The 16,129-nt window shown below is 36.9% G+C and overlaps 1 protein-coding gene across 6 annotated transcripts in view; it reads right to left on the minus strand.

Annotated features, from left to right (window-relative positions):
* Nucleotides 1-16,129, minus strand: part of MDFIC (MyoD family inhibitor domain containing) — a 138,230-nt gene that overhangs the window by 76,845 nt on the left and 45,256 nt on the right. For all 6 annotated transcript variants that reach the window (XM_044946647.2, XM_006071016.4, XM_006071015.4 and 3 more), the window contains one exon: nt 1,431-1,553. In XM_044946647.2, coding sequence (XP_044802582.1) covers nt 1,431-1,553 — 123 coding nt within the window. The remainder of the gene's footprint in view (nt 1-1,430; nt 1,554-16,129) is intronic.

Here is a 16,129-nt window from a genome sequence, read left to right on the forward strand (position 1 = left end):
GAAATAAATCAATTAATGAAACACACATACTTAAAATTCTATGAATACAGGGGGAAAAAAACAAGCAAACAATCATGCCTCCCAAAAGGTAAAGTTAAAATTGTCTGTAAGACCCTGTCTCACGCTCTCTTGTTGCTGAAAAATCACAGATAAAATATGCTAGTATCTCACAAACCCTTAAGTTTCACAATAGCAGTGTCAACATTTAGAAAGAAGATGACCAATATATGTTTTGGAGATAAATATTTACTTGAAATAATTTTTTTTTGATTCTTTGGAAAAGCTGAATAAATCTTGCTCCTAATTTCTGAGTTTCACTTCCTTTATATTCCCTTCCCCAGTAGAAAAGTGTAAAAAACCAAAATAGTTCTAAAATTAAACTAAAACACAGTCACTTTTAGAGCTTTTGCTTGAAAACTTTACGTCTCCTTCTATAGTGTTTTTATTGTTTTTTTTTTTTTCTTCTACAAAGTTGGCTTTTTCCTTCTACCTGCTTTTTTCTGTTTGGTTTCAATTGTAAAAAGTAAATGTAATAAGTAACACAAAAAAGTTTCAGTATTCTAGAGTTGTCTGAAGAATTAAATTAAAAACAAAAAAAAGTAAAGTAACACTTGATTCCCAGAATAAAATTTTCCTCTGTCCTCTCTGAAAATGTGAAAAGTGACATGGATAATTTGGTTACCATAAATGATCATTTCAGATGTAGTACTCCTAAGGCCATCCAGGCATGGCACAGCACAGTGGCGTTCTTTCTGTATGCACATTCACTACACAGAATCTTGCACTATATGGCAAATTCATCTTGAATCCACCAGTGGGGATTCAGCGGCCAGAACAAGCACAATCTGCCATCAGCATAGATTCCGAATAGCACTTAAAAGATACTGGTGTTTCTGGACATTCCCAGAGTAAAACAGAACTAAACCAAAGCTTATTACATATTCTACAGAGCAATTTTAAGAAGAGGAAGAGAATAAAAAGAAGCTAAGTAGTGATAAAAGTGTTAACTGTGAAAAAACAGTTTGGAATCATTTGGCCAGAACAGGGACCACATGGCGTTACCAAAACACTACTCACTGTCCTCTACCTCATCTCTATCTTTTTAGTTTCACTGTCTGTTTATACGGAGACTTGTCCAACTTCTACTTAGTTGTTACTCAAGAAGGAATTAAGTTTTGTCTAAATCTCTCTGAGGATGGAGTTCAAAATTTTCAGCTTAATACTTCCTTTTTAAAGACAGGATGAAAGCCGGCAGACAGTATTATTTATACACTGCTTTTACTTCTATATTTTAAAAGACTCATGAAAAACACTTTCAGGTAAGTTGTTGATTTACAGATTTCTAGTAGAATTATATGAGATGATTAACTGAGAGCATATTATTATAGTCATGTCCCTGAATCACTCCAATTTTCTCCAAAAATACTTACTTCTGATGAGTTCATCATCCGAACAATTTCCCCAAATGGACTGGTCTTGCATCTCTCCATGTGTGAAGCAGCTATCGGCAGCTTGAGTTATCTCTCTCTCAGTATTTTCTTTATCACATTTTTCTAAAAAAAAAAAAAAAAAGTATTATCATTAAATGTTACATATTTTTCTGTTTTCATTTTTATAGATTTCCTTTTTCCCAAATGTTTCTATAAATCTGCCATAATTTAAAGAAATAGGCACAATATCTCTACTAACCATTGCCTACGTTATTGACTCAATAGAGATTTACTAGCATCTACTCTATGACTGAGCTTCAGAAGCGGCACTAGTGGTAGAGAACATGCCTGCCAATGCAGGAGACTCAAGAAACGCAGGTTTGGTCCCTGGGTCAGGAAGACCCTCTGGAGGAGGGCATAGCAATCCACTCCAGTATTCTTGCTTGGAGAATCCCTTGCACAGAGAAGCCTGATAGTCTACAGCCCATAGGGTTGAAGCATCTTAGCACACACACACATGCACTTTATGACTAGCATTGAAGAAACATTTTACTGTAAAAACTGTCTGTTACGATTACTGTAAACAGGTTATCAAAACATAGCAAATGATCTGCCATGATAGAAAAATGTGTAACAATTCTATCAAGGATGGAAGTGAGTCCATACATTAGAGGGCAAGGGTGGCAGGGAAAGCATCAAAGATGATGAGAGATTTACATGTGAGTTTATGGGTTCTCCAGGGAGGAAGCCAATGAGTAAGGAAAAGTAATGTCTTATTGGGAACATAAGCAAAAAGCTGACTATAACACAAGGGTAAATGAATGTCATGAGAGGTCTAGAGCACTAAAGAGATTCAAAGTACGAAGATACTCATCAGAATTCAGAGCTCAAGAAAAGCATGATAGAAAATGGTGCATGTTGGATAATCTTTAAGATCAGCAGGAATTCTCAAAGTAGAAATGAGAGAAAAGCCATTCCAAGTGAAAGAATTGCAGGGCAAACTCCAAAAGCAGACACTTGGGTAAGAGTTCAAATTTTCTGCACTGTGAACTACTTAAAGAGGGATGTAAAAGTCTGAACAGGGACATGCTATGGATATTTGCATGCCAAGGTGAAAAATCTGGACCTAATTTCAGAGTAAGATAAACAAGTGACAGTAGTCACAGTAGCTTTATGAACTGTCTAATCAAAGTCACACATAGAGGAAATGAACAAACTTACACACACCAGAGGTTCTCAATCCTGCTGCTGCTGCTAAGTCGCTTCAGTCGTGTCCGACTCTGTGCAACCCCATAGACGGCAGCCCACCAGGCTCCCCCGTCCCTGGGCAAGAACACTGGAGTGGGTACTTTAACTCACTCAGGGGACTTCTTAAAAAATAGTTTCCTAGGCCTCATAACCTAAAATTCTACTTTAATTTGGGGGTGGGGGACCCAGGTGATTCAACTGTCCTTAAATCCTTAAGAAGCACTGGAGGATGGACGCATCTAACAGGGAGAACAGAGTAAGGGAAACTAAAAGGGAGACTGATGAGAGTTTTGTCACCTGGATAAGAAGATGGGAAAGGAGGTAACTGTGAGAAAATAATTAGAGGATTCACAGTCTATCAAAGAAGATGATAGCTGGAGATGACTGAGTTGTCTTAGAATGGATTTGACTGGGAAAACCTAGAGATCAGGAAAATAATTTATAAAATACATATTTGTATATGTACCTATGTATAACTGAATCACTCTGCTGTACAGCACAAATTTGAAAAAGGAAATAGTAACCCACTCCAGTATTCTTGCCTGGAAAATTCCATGGACAGAGGAACATGGTGGGCTACAGTCCATGGGATCACAAGAGTCGGCCACGACTGAGCACATCAGCACAGCAGAAATTAACACATTATAAATCAATTATACTTTAAATATATATTTTTTAAAAAATAAAAATATATATTTGTATATAGTAGATATTTGGGCACTGTATTATGCAGTTGAATATACAATCAATTACAAAACACATCCCAACCTTCATGGACTGTAGCCCAACCAACAGTCTAGTGGATGAGTTTAGTTTTGAACATCTGCAAGTCACAAAGTTATAGCTGAAACAGTTATCTTCCTAAACTTGACTGCCCAAGTCATTCAAATGAATAGGCTCACCAAAACTGTAAGTCTATGAAAAGAAGAGTATCAGGAGGGTTCTATACAATTAGAAAGGAATCAGAGAAGGAAGAAAAACTAGATGATGTCAAGCCATGGAAGCAAGGAAAGGAAAGAGATTCAAACAGAAGTTGTTAGTCAACTGTATTAACATTTCCAGTGGAAGGAAAAAAAAAAAAAAAAAGTTCTGCACATGAAGAAATTTCTCCTGTACCATGGGGATTTCACAATTGAAAAGTTCTGCCATAAAATACATTTCAACACATGAAAATAGATGGACACTCAGGAATAAGTCCAGAGGCTAAGATTTCTGAATTTTAAAAAATTGGGTCTTCAATGCTAAGTATTTTTAGAAAGCAAAACCGTATTCAGATAGCAGTAAAATATAAATTAGAACCATACTAAACCAACATGTTCTAGATTTATGTAACATTTACTCAGCATGATCCTAGGAAAAACGTATCCTTCCTGAGATGTGTTAGTTTCAATTAAAATCTTGACTTTTTTAAACAACTTCTGAAATCTTTCCACTGCCACAGTCAACCCAAGGCCTTTCTGAGATGATCAATAGAAAAGATTTTTCTAGTAGCTCTACACAGGAGCTCTTTCCTCAGCAGAGTCCTACATTCTTGCTGCTACTGTTATGTAGCTGACTGCCGCCAGGTGTCATGCTAGTAGGCTTGATTCAATTAGTAACTCTAATTGAAGCTGAATGAAATTAATTATATAATTTTGAGCTGTTCAAGTTTAATTCCATTAAAATTAATTCATGAAACCAGGGCATTATGAAGCAATGCTGACTAAAAGAAAATAGGTATGAATAAAGCCTCTAGACACACTTGACTCATATTTGAATCATGTCCAATATTCAAGTGCTAAACACAGACCCTCTCAACTCTCCATTGACTAAATGAAAATGTCATGTGGCTCGTGCACACACAATTTTAGTAGTGACCCACTGCTAAGAAGAAAACAATGCTCCTCCTGCTCTGAATATTTACTGAGACAGTTAGCATTTTTTTTTTAAGTTTCCTTATCTGTGAAATTCTAGAATTAGATGATCTCTAGAGTTCTTCTCAAGTTGTAAAAGAAAAGGAAAATTATCATTCTCTGTCTCATTACATTCAAGAAATGATAACCATGTAACTACTATTAAATCACAATCGTCAATCTACCCAGCATTGCCTCCTTTGAAAACTAAACATCCTTAAGAGTTGTTCTCAGGCTTTTGCTATGATCCTTAACACTCAGAACCAAAGCAAGGCTCAGAAAAAACTCCAAATTTAAACTGACTCACCAATTCTTCACTCAAACTTCTGTGACTACTTGACTATTTTGTGTGTTTTTTTTTAACATATCTATTTTTATTTTATTAACACATCTTTAACATTTAATGAAAATGGCAGCCTCATAAATGGTGTGCAGTTATATCTAATATTGAATAAATGCACTCAGAGAGAATGAGATTTAACTGATTACTGCAAAATGGGCACCATGATGTCCAGCAAATCTTATTACAACTTTCAATAGGTTTGGGTCAGCCACTACTCATTAAGAGGAGAAAATAGCAGTTTCTAATAATGGATTTCTGTTATCTGTTTGCGTTGTCTATCACTTCTGAATTACAGTAGCAGAAGCCATGGTCCTGGTTTAATCGATTCCTTTCTAGCTTTATGAAGGTTTGTAGGTGCAATTCAACTGCTGTTTGGGCCTGAAAGATATGACAGGACCACAAAGATCTCAAAGGCAATCAAATAATTTCAATGAAGCATAAAATCAATCTATCTTTCTACAGGCTTCTGTATATTCATCCTTTCCTCCTCAACTATATATATATACAAGCACTCTTTCCCAACTTAGTAAATTTCTCTTAAAAGGGGATCTTCATCATGTCAATCATGCTGTTCTTCCAAGCCATTGGCTGTCAACTATAGACCACGTTTAACATAAATATGCACAAGTCCCAACTTTGGGGTCCCAATTTGGGTGATAAAGGAGGGTGTCACCATCATATATGGCCAGATTTGAAGAGGACTGTTTTAGGTAAGCTCTTTGGTACTATACAATTTAGAGAAAACTTAGAAAGTGTTAGTTGCTCAGCTGTGTCCAACTCTTCATGACTCCACAAACTTAGCCTGCCAGGCTCTTCAGTCCATGGAATTCTCCAGGCAAGAATACTGGAGTGGGTTGCCAGAAGAGGGAATCCTTCTCCAGGGGAGCTTCCCAACCCAGGGATTGAACACTGGTCTCCTGAATTGCAGGCAAATTCTTTACCATCTGAGCCACCAGAGAAGCCCTTCTGTACTGTAAAATTTAGAGAAAACATAGAAAAGCCCATCAAATACTGAGATATAGGCCTTGCTTCTCATCCCCTTGTCACAGTATTCCAAGTTATCAGAAAACACAATTTTATCAAATCACTAATTAATATAGAGGGATTAGTTCTATCCCTATGTTAGGACAACACTGAGAATACAAAACCTAAATTACTACACATAACACTAAACAGCCCTACTAATAGATGAACATTAAGAAGTATGTTTTAGATGTTAATACAGAAGTTGAAGACACTTTAAAAATATCACTAGAGCAAAGGACAGTCATATACCACTGGCATCTGCTGCCAAGAGACTAGCTCCCACACATTCTCCTTTGCCCACAGCAAAGAGGGAAACACAGAAGAATCGGTGGATGAGGGGGAAAAGCTTGCTCCTTGATAATGAATCCTCTAGCTGGGGAGACCAAACACACACACAAAATAATCAAGCAACTACAAAACAGAAGGGAATGAAAACTGCCCTGGGTACTAATTCTGGGTCAAAGACAGACCAGCTGTGTGTCTGGGGCTCGGCCTCATTCTCTTTATCCAGAAATGAGGGCATTGAGCTGGATGGCTGCAGAGATCTTTGTTGTCTGTAGAATTCTGTAAATCTGAGTCTGCACAAAGGCTAAACAATTGAGCCAAAACTTCATATACACACACACCGTAGAGTGTTTAGAATGGAGAAGAGAAAAATCATAGAAAAATTCTGTAAAGCCCTGGGTTTGAATTAATTTTCAAAGAAAATGACAAGCATAAATTATGCCAAACAGTCAAAGGAAAAACATAAGAATTCTAAAGGATCAATTTAAATATAATATGTCCTACTCAGAAATGGCTATCTGACAGGATCAATACTCTATTTTTTATTATTTTTCTAAACAAAGGCGTGAATGGTGAGAAGCAATCTCTCTTCAATCTTGATTATTCTTGCTAAAGGATATGAGATTCAGGTAAATAGAATTTCCATTTGATTTAAAATTTTATAATATTTTGCCTAGTTGGCATTATCTAATTTTTAACACTTGAGAGTTTTACTTATCTCAGACAGTTGGGGAATAAAATAACTTAATAGTGATTAACAAGAGAGAACAATCTAAATGTATAAAAGAGTACACTGGATAATAATACATGTAAAATATTATATACGCCATATTAAAAACCATTCAGCTGATATGTAGTTGTTAAGTAAAGAAGAAAATGCTTCCTTTTGTTGAAAGAATAAATTAATGAATTTTATATTTACAGTATTAGCAACTTTCAAAGGACATTAATATGTTTTATTTATTTCATCTTCAGAACCTATTAGCTAATTTCATATCTCTTCCAGGGTAGAAAATCCATTGCAATACTCAGCCTTTCTCCAAAATTCCAAGGAATGGTACCTCATAAGGGATCATATTCTACTCTTTGTCAGTCTGATTCAGTAGTAAATTGTTCCTTAAGTATAAATATGCCATCAAATGATCTTTAGCTACTTCTAGTTCTGCCCATTGTAGATAGAAATAATAAACTCACGTCTATAAGACAATCATTCAAAGTATTCATGAGGGTTTTTTTTTTTCATTAGTTTGTAGTCAAGCATATTTATTATCTGAACAGATACATGGTTTTAACAAATAAGAGTAAGAAAAAAATCTAATAATGTTGTAATCTGTTTCCAGGATGAAATGAGCTTGCCAAAGTCACCTAACGAACTTTTAAAACATGTACAATACTGTTCATGCATCATCGTTTTCCAAGAAAGAGGCAATATTGTCTAAAAGTCCAGATATTTGAATCTTTCTTGATAAACAGAATCTGCCTGCCAATGCAGGATATGCAGGAGACATGGGTTTGATTCCTGGGTCAGGAAGATTCCCTGGAGGAGGAAATGGCAACCCAATCCAATACTCTTGCCTGGAAAATCCCATGAACAGAGGAGCCTGAAGGACTATAGTCTGAGGTGCCGCAAAGAGTCAGACTGGACTAAGCACGCATGCACAACTCGATGAATAAGAACAAATGATAAATAAAAAGACTTGGGTTCTCAGGGACAGAAATACTATCCTTACACTGTACATTTTACTGGAAAAATGTTTAAGAGCACAGAATCTGAAATCAAGGGACCTGGGTCCACCACTAACTACATGGATCCTGGGCAATTTCCGTAATCTTTGTCAGATTCTTTATCTTTAAAATGGTAATAACACCAGTCCCTGTATCAGAAGGTGGATGTGGAAAGAAATGGAACCATGCCTGGAAAGTAGAACGTCTGGTATATAATCAGGGCTCGTTCACACTTGCTACTAATATTATATTAAGTGTCATTACAATAAGCACCTTTTTAAAACCTTAGGGAGGTGTTGAGGACAGTATCTATCTACTCAGTAATCACTAGATAAAAACCAAGCTAGAAATCTGTTTACAGACTGAATATAAGGAAAACTATTTCTTCCTTTGAAAAGCTATATATATATTTTTCCTCATGGACAATGAAAATTATATTAGAGAAAATGCTTTCTTTTTGCCTCACATTTGCAGATAAAATTGAATCATTGGGTTTGACCCTGCAGTTATACCAGTACATTTCAATTTTCCCTCAGGCTTGGATCTCCTAGTTTCCATTATTCTGTGTGTGTATATATATGCGTATTTTATATATTTATATATTTGAGAGAGATATATATGTATTTTAAAGTACTTTTACAGGTTACCTTAAATATTCTCTTGAACTAGGCATAGTTCAAATGCATAAACCAATCATCAAATCTACTTATCTGTACTTAATATGTATATTTTGTGGAAGACTAGTATAAATGATGGTGCTTGGCAGATATCTTTATAAAACTGCATAAAACTTAATCAGTATACAATTTACTTATTTCTTAAAGCAAGCAGTATTAGTAGCTTTCTTTATGCATAAAATTTGGGGCTGCTGTATGCTGATCTACTTCAATTAAATATTTTATTTTAACCTATGAGAGATCACTTATAATCTATATAATATGTATATTCTTACTGCCATGAAATCTATATTCACATCTCCTTTATCTGTAAACAATTTCATTTTTACTCTTCCATTCAAATATCAACATTATTTCAGATTATCTATGTGTATTCTGGATTATGAAATCTTAAATAATCTAAAACTAAAATGTTTGGGAAAAGTAAAAAAAAAAAATTTTTTTTAATCTGGGTCTCTATTTCCCAGAGGCTAAGAAATGTGGAAATCTACAAATATTTTACAAATGTAACCTTTAAAAACCAAAGATAAGGCAGCTTTCAGGAAGACCTGAGGCTCTGGAATTTCACTTCCTCGCTGATCCAAATAAAGAAAAAAGAAAAAATAATCCCTTAAGCTTAATGACCTTTAAGAAACATTGCAAAACCCGCCTGCTTTGCCTGATGTTCTAAAACAGATTAAAATTTCATTGTCCAAAACATTTTAAGATTAAAACCAAAGCATTTTTAGCAGATGAATGAGCATATTACAAAATTTCTTAGTTTTATATATATACAAAACTTATCATATAATCAGACATACTATGTTTGTTGAATTAATTAAATGCTTAAATCAATTTAATCAACGAATTGTTATTACCATTATTTTGAAAAATAGTAAGAATTGTGGGCAAAAGCTAAATTCATTCCTTCAAAGGGCTTCTTATGCAGTTAGAAGCTTATGGTGTGTTTAGATTTGAAAGAATGAGAAAAATGACACTGACTCAACTAGTTTAGTTGGGGTGGGTAGAGAACAATAGGTTTTATACACAGCATATCAGAGAACAATTTTAAAATAATATGAATAAACAATTGAATACAAATATGCAAATAGATAGGTGCAAACTGCAGCAATAGTGCAAATTAATATTTCAACAATCAGGGCTCTAAATAAATGAGGGGTAAGAAGAATTAGGCACTTTCCATCAAAAAAAAAAAATTAGTGGGGAGGTTAGAAAAACACAAGCTGACACAGGCAACCAGGACACAAGACCTCAGTCATTTTACTCTCCTGCACCTTTTACATCAGAATCTAAAGTTCCTCATCCTAAAAATGTATTTTCAGGATAACTGACCCCAGACCCCTACATCTTCAAATACAAGTTCAATAATGTTCTTCCTGCCAGCAAATTCACTCATATTAAAGCCAAACATTCATAAGGCTCATAGAATTTTGAGTTACACGGGCTCATAAAGATCTCTTAACGCAACCTGATAACATAAATTCAGTTCAAAATATCAACATCCAGCATCCCAGAATGAAGGCAAGGAGAGCAGGCATGAATAATTCCAGAGACAGGGAAACAGCCTCAGAAGATAGCTTACTTCATGTCAGGACTTCTTAAGTATTCAAAGACTTCCCCCAAATCGTCTAAAATTGACTTATAATTTTCACTGATTTATAGTATTTTGTTCTTTGCCATCAAAGTCTAATCCTTCCTCCATGTGACAGAGCCTCCACATTCAATCTACTTTTATAAGCATGATAATCTTTTTCAGTTCAGTCGCTCAGTCGTGTCCAACTCTTTGTGATCCCATGACTGCAGCACACCAGGCCTCCCTGTCCATCACCAACTGGAGTTTACTCAAACTCATGTCCATTGAGTCGGTGATGCCATCCAATCATCTCATCTTCTGTCATCCCCTTCTCCTCCCACCCTCAATTTTTCCCAGCATCAAGGTCTTTTCAAATGAGTCAGTTCTTTGTATCAGGTGGGTAAAGTATTGGAGTTTCAGCTTCAGCATCAGTCCTTCCAATGAATATTCAGGACCCATTTCCTTTAGGATGGACTGCTTGGATCTCCTTGCAGTCCAAGGGACTCTCAAGAGTCTTCTCCAACACCACAGTTCAAAAGCATCAATTCTTCGGCACTCAGCTTTCTTTATAGTCCAACTCTAACATCCATACATGACTATTGCAAAAACCATAGCCTTGACTAGACAGACCTTTGTTGGCAAAGTAATGTCTCTGCTTTTTAATATGCTGTCTAGGTTGGTCATAACTTTTCTTCCAAGGAGTTAAGTGTCTTTTAATTTCACGGCTGCAGTCACCATCTTTTTACTTTTTAATCTTTTTACTCTTATCTAAAAAAGTTATCCTGAAAGAATTTACCTTAATGACTGCTGAAATCCAGAGACACCTCATCTAGAGTAGTCCCCCTACTTAGCAATTAACTCTATTATAAAAGAAATTGAGGACTTTACCTTCTTCCCCTTTTTTAAAAATAAGGTTATACACCCATCTTTAGTGCTTTAGCATCATCATTATTCTAAGTGCCATAGTTTTTAAAACTTTTGTTACCTCTCAGTTATACCAACAGATTTTATCAAGAACATTTTAACCCAAGCTCTCTGGTTAAGATATCAACTCATATTGAGCACTATTTACAAAAGTGAAGGCCAATGGAAGTCAAAACTTAACCAAAGAAGTTTTTTAATCTGTAAAGGCATTTCTAAGCTATGATTTGAGTCTGATCTTGAAATAAATAAGTGAGAGAGGATGGAGAAGAGCATTACAAATAGTGGTGAAGCCAAAAATATGACAATAATGAGAGACTCTGCAGTATATTGAAATTGATTTATTAGACTTCAGAATGATGGATATGAATTAGAAGTTGGGAGATGCTTCCTCTCTGTAATTCTCCTAAAGGAGAAAACCAGAAGCCTCTTATTTAATTCATCAATACATTCTCTGGCCTTCTGGATCATTTCTTTGGGGCACTGCCTACTTGGAATTCTCCTTTAAGACCACCAACCCATTCTGGCTTTACAATTTCTGCAATCTCATTAACTTCCAGTTTTAGTCACCTCCAGGAGGATAACTTATAGATCCATTATCTTCACCCCAGTTCCTAGCTTTACCTATAGATTTGAAGTTTTAGCTCTACACCAATATACCTTTAGCAAGTCAAACTTAACATTTCCACTTTTCTTCTGTCCCTGCCTGTTTCTCCAACTGTAGCTTGTACATTGGTCAATGGTATTCACAGAATCACTGTTAGTTCTCTATTTTCTCCTTATTGTCCCTTTCCCAACAATCAATTGCTAGAACCTGCTAATAAGTTATAGCTCTCAATTTCTCTTAAATCTATACTTCCTTGCCTATATCCACCACTAGGGCCTATCCTCACTTTCTCTTCCAAATAGAAATGCTTTTCTAAAATAAAGATTGAATATGTTACTCCTTGGTTCAGTTTCAGTTCAGTTCAGTCGCTCAGTCATGTCCGACTCTTTGCGACCCCATGAACTGCAGCACACCAGGCCTCCCTGTCCATCACCAACTCCCGGAGTTCATCCAAACTCATGTCCATTGAGTTGGTGTAGCCATCCAGCCATCTCATCCTCTGTCATCCCCTTCTCCTCCTGCCCCCAACCCCTCCCAGCATCAGAGTCTTTTCCAATGAGTCAACTCTTCACATAAGGTGGCCAAAGTATTGGAGTTTCAGCTTTAGCATCAGTCCTACCAAAGAACACCCAGGACTGATCTTTAGGATGGACTGGTTGGATCTCCTTGCAGTTCAAGGGACTCTCAAGAGTCTTCTCCAACACCACAGTTCAAAAGCATTAAGTCTTCAGCGCTCAGCTTTCTTCACAGTCCAACTTTCACATCCGTACATGACCACTGGAAAAACCATGGCCTTGACTAGACAGACCTTTGGCTCAGTAAGAATTAAATTCATTTTGCATATGGGCAAAAACCTGATAGAGTTATTTTAACATTGTACATATATTCATGTTGCAAATTCCTACACCTTTCCCATGTTCGATAATTTCAGCTTGTATCTCAGTAGGAAATAGAGAGTAAAATCTCAGAAAACCATCCTAAAATCCTGCATGCTGCTTGGGTGATGTGACGAGAAAAATAAGAACAAAGTAGGTCTATATTTATAAAGACCCAAAAGATTAAAGGCTGATTCACCATGAAAAAAGCAGGCGAACTATTTCTATGAGTAGAGAAAGTGAGGAGAGGAAACTGGTTCCCTTGTCCTCTGCCATCTGCCTTCAGGGGCTGTGTCACCTGCCCAACCACAAGGTGCCTCATTTTTAGAGCTCAACTCTGCACAGTCCAAACCAAAAAGCCCTACAAACTGTGTCTTCTTCAGCTCGGATCACTCACAGCCTAATTCAGACAAGACTGACCCCTTGGTATCCTGAGATTCTCTTAACCTCCAGAAGCTCCAGAACTGAACCAGTCACCCTGCAACTGGCCGTAAACTAATCTGTCACAGGGCTCTTATCTTGAACTGATATTCAGACAAGGGATTTGGCACACACACACACCTTATCCTCTCTCTCACTTAGCTTACAGGTTCTCTCTGGGCAGAGCGTGTGTTACACATTTTCAATTGTCACAGGATTTTGTACATAGTAGGCACAAAGGAAATAGTTGTTCATAAGTTTCCCAGTTTAAATATGTTGATATATTTGGTAAGATATATTGTGCTAGCAAGAAAATGTATTTCAGACTTTATTCCTGAAACTACGTAAAAATCAGGCATAAAAGCACATGCATATGAATCATCTTACTTCAGATCATGTGGGTGTGAATCTGAAAACAGAAGTGGACTGCAAGCAGAAACCACAAACGAAATTAATGTTAAAATAACTCTTTTCATAGTTCCTGCTTAGTGAACTCTAAGCAATTAGAATCTATAAAATACAACTCAATTTCCAAAAGTTACAGTGGAAACCTTAGCTCCATCAGGATGTGTAGGCTAACATAAAAAGAAAATACTAATAGCTTAAGAAACTTCAGTGTTAACGGCAAGAGAGAGAGGAGGGGGGAAAAGATGAGAGAGAAAAAGGTTATGAGAGAGAATCATCCAACACAGGACTGATGAAGGCAGGAGGAAGGGCTGCAGCAAAATTCAACTATGCAAACGTCTAGACTCTAGCCAGTGCAGAATCCATCTCCCCTTAATAAAAACTGAATAAAAACTTTTAGGACTAGAAACATAAAACCCATATCCCATGCCTTTATAGGGTGGAATACTTACATTAACTCAGAAAAACAATTTGGTTGAATTGTTTCCCTCTTCTGTTTGCTGTTGTTCTAACTAATTTTCCACTTGCAAATGGCCTTTTAGATTGTGGCAATTTATGTTTCCTTTCCCCCCAAATCTTTTATTACAAAAATATAATGCTAGTAAAGTCATTGCACACTGTTATTAGACCTTTCCATGAAATCAACCCAACATGATCCAGGAAACAAGGTTCAAAGAAACAGGAAAGGCTCTTACACACCCAAAAATTCCACAGCTTCCCCACTAGCCCTGTAAAGGTCACTCAATTATATATGTTAAATCCTTGTATGTGAACTGACTAAACAAGGCCAACAGGCATGACTCTTGCTGACCAGAAATCATAGCCTGTTAATTGTACTTCTGGTCTCTCTAGCTCCCCATATAGCCTGGAACACAAGACCAGTTGGTACAAACACACTTTTCCCACACATGCCTGATACTCCTCCCTTGCCCCCACTCCCACTGCTTTCATTCTGCCAATCTCCAACCCTAAGCCAATTCCAAAAATCCATTCTATCTGCTTCTTATTCCCAAGGTCCCGAATGCTTCTTGCTGAGAAAAGCAATCAACCATGCTGACCGTGTCCACTAAAAATTCATGCCATTCATTCTTTGTTAAGCTTTCAGTGTTACTGAGCAATCCTTTTGTTTGCCCCAGATGGACTCCTTCTTGAATCCTTCCCAATCTTTTCCACACATCTCAAATTTCTTGACTCATCCTAACCCCAACTTGCTCTCAGCAAATGTTACATCTATTTTTCTGAGAACATCAAGGCCTTCAATAATCTCTTACTCATATGAAATTTTCTCTAGATGATCACTCATCCTTTTCTCCAATCCCCATCTCAAAGGGGAACATTCCCAACTTTCCAAAGACTCGTCTTATCATCATCCCGTTCCTTCCCAAGATTTTACTCTTTCAACTACAAACACCCACTGCACCGCGGTTCCACCACAGGCTCTTTCATCTTTTTTCTTTCTGTCCCATGGCTTTCTTTCCATTAGTGTGTGATGGACATGCTCAAAATTCCCCATCCAAAAGCAGCCCTCTCTATACCCTGCTTCTTACAAACTACAGCTCTTCTCATCTTCCATGGCCCCTAAATATCTAACATTTCTGTGACCAATCCTATAAACTCTCTCTCTGTATTCTTTTCCTTCTTCTCCCAAAAGGCTAGCCATTCCCCTAAATCTGGTCCTCAAGTATCCTCTCTCACTCTTAGGCCCATCCATCAGCTACTTGGTGGTAAACTCAGTCTGTAAGACTGACCCTCACCACTCTCCTAGTGACAGATTCTCTTTTTCAGTTGCCTACTGGTGATCCTGGCTTAGCATGGAACAACATGATCAAAAGAAGACTCAACTCCTCCTGTGTTTCCACTCAGATTACAAAGCAAATCTATGAATTACCTTAAATTTCTATCTTTCCACCACCTCCCATATTAAGTATTATGCCGAACTACATAAATGCCATTGAACAAAATTGGGCACTGTGCCTAGTTTTAGGAGATTCAAAAATGAGTAAGTAAAAATCAAAGCCCTCAACATTCTCTCACAGCAAGGTAGAGCACTGTCCTACTTTTGCTATTGTTTTAAATCCATAGTCTCAATTCCACTCCCACTGGTACTCCTCTCATCTTTTGTCAGGCTATTGTAAAATCCTTCCGCAAAGTCACGACCGTCACTCTTGCCTCTCCCTTCAAAATCATCCTCTGAACTGCCACCAGATTTATTTTCTAAAAACACCAATTTGGTCCTATCCTTACCCTTATCAAGAACTTTCAATAGCTCACTACTGCCTACAGAAAGGATATACAGATTCCTCTCAGGAGAATCAAGACCTCCTCAAAATTACTTTAGCTTATCTTTACAGCGTTACCTTATTTTCAACTCCTTAATAGAGCTCATACAATGCTCTTAGTGAAGTCCTCCACATTCTGTAACAGACCTTGATCTTCACATCTATCTCCACAAATCTTGTGGAGTTTGACCATGATTCTTGGTCCAACTCAAATCATAAGCTTTTTTTGTCTTCCAAATGCCCCAGATAGAGATGCTACCTCTCTCCCATGTTGTTTGCCATCACTTTCTTTGTGTCTCTCTATAGCACCTTTCCATCTTCTTTATAAGTATGTGTAAATGTATTTCTCCAATATATTGCAAGCCCCAGATTTCATTCATCAATATTTTTCTCTGTATCCGTCACAAAGCATCACCTCTCTTT

This window comes from Bubalus bubalis, chromosome 8 (genome assembly GCF_019923935.1).
Source record: "Bubalus bubalis isolate 160015118507 breed Murrah chromosome 8, NDDB_SH_1, whole genome shotgun sequence".
Classification (NCBI taxonomy): domain Eukaryota; kingdom Metazoa; phylum Chordata; class Mammalia; order Artiodactyla; family Bovidae; genus Bubalus; species Bubalus bubalis.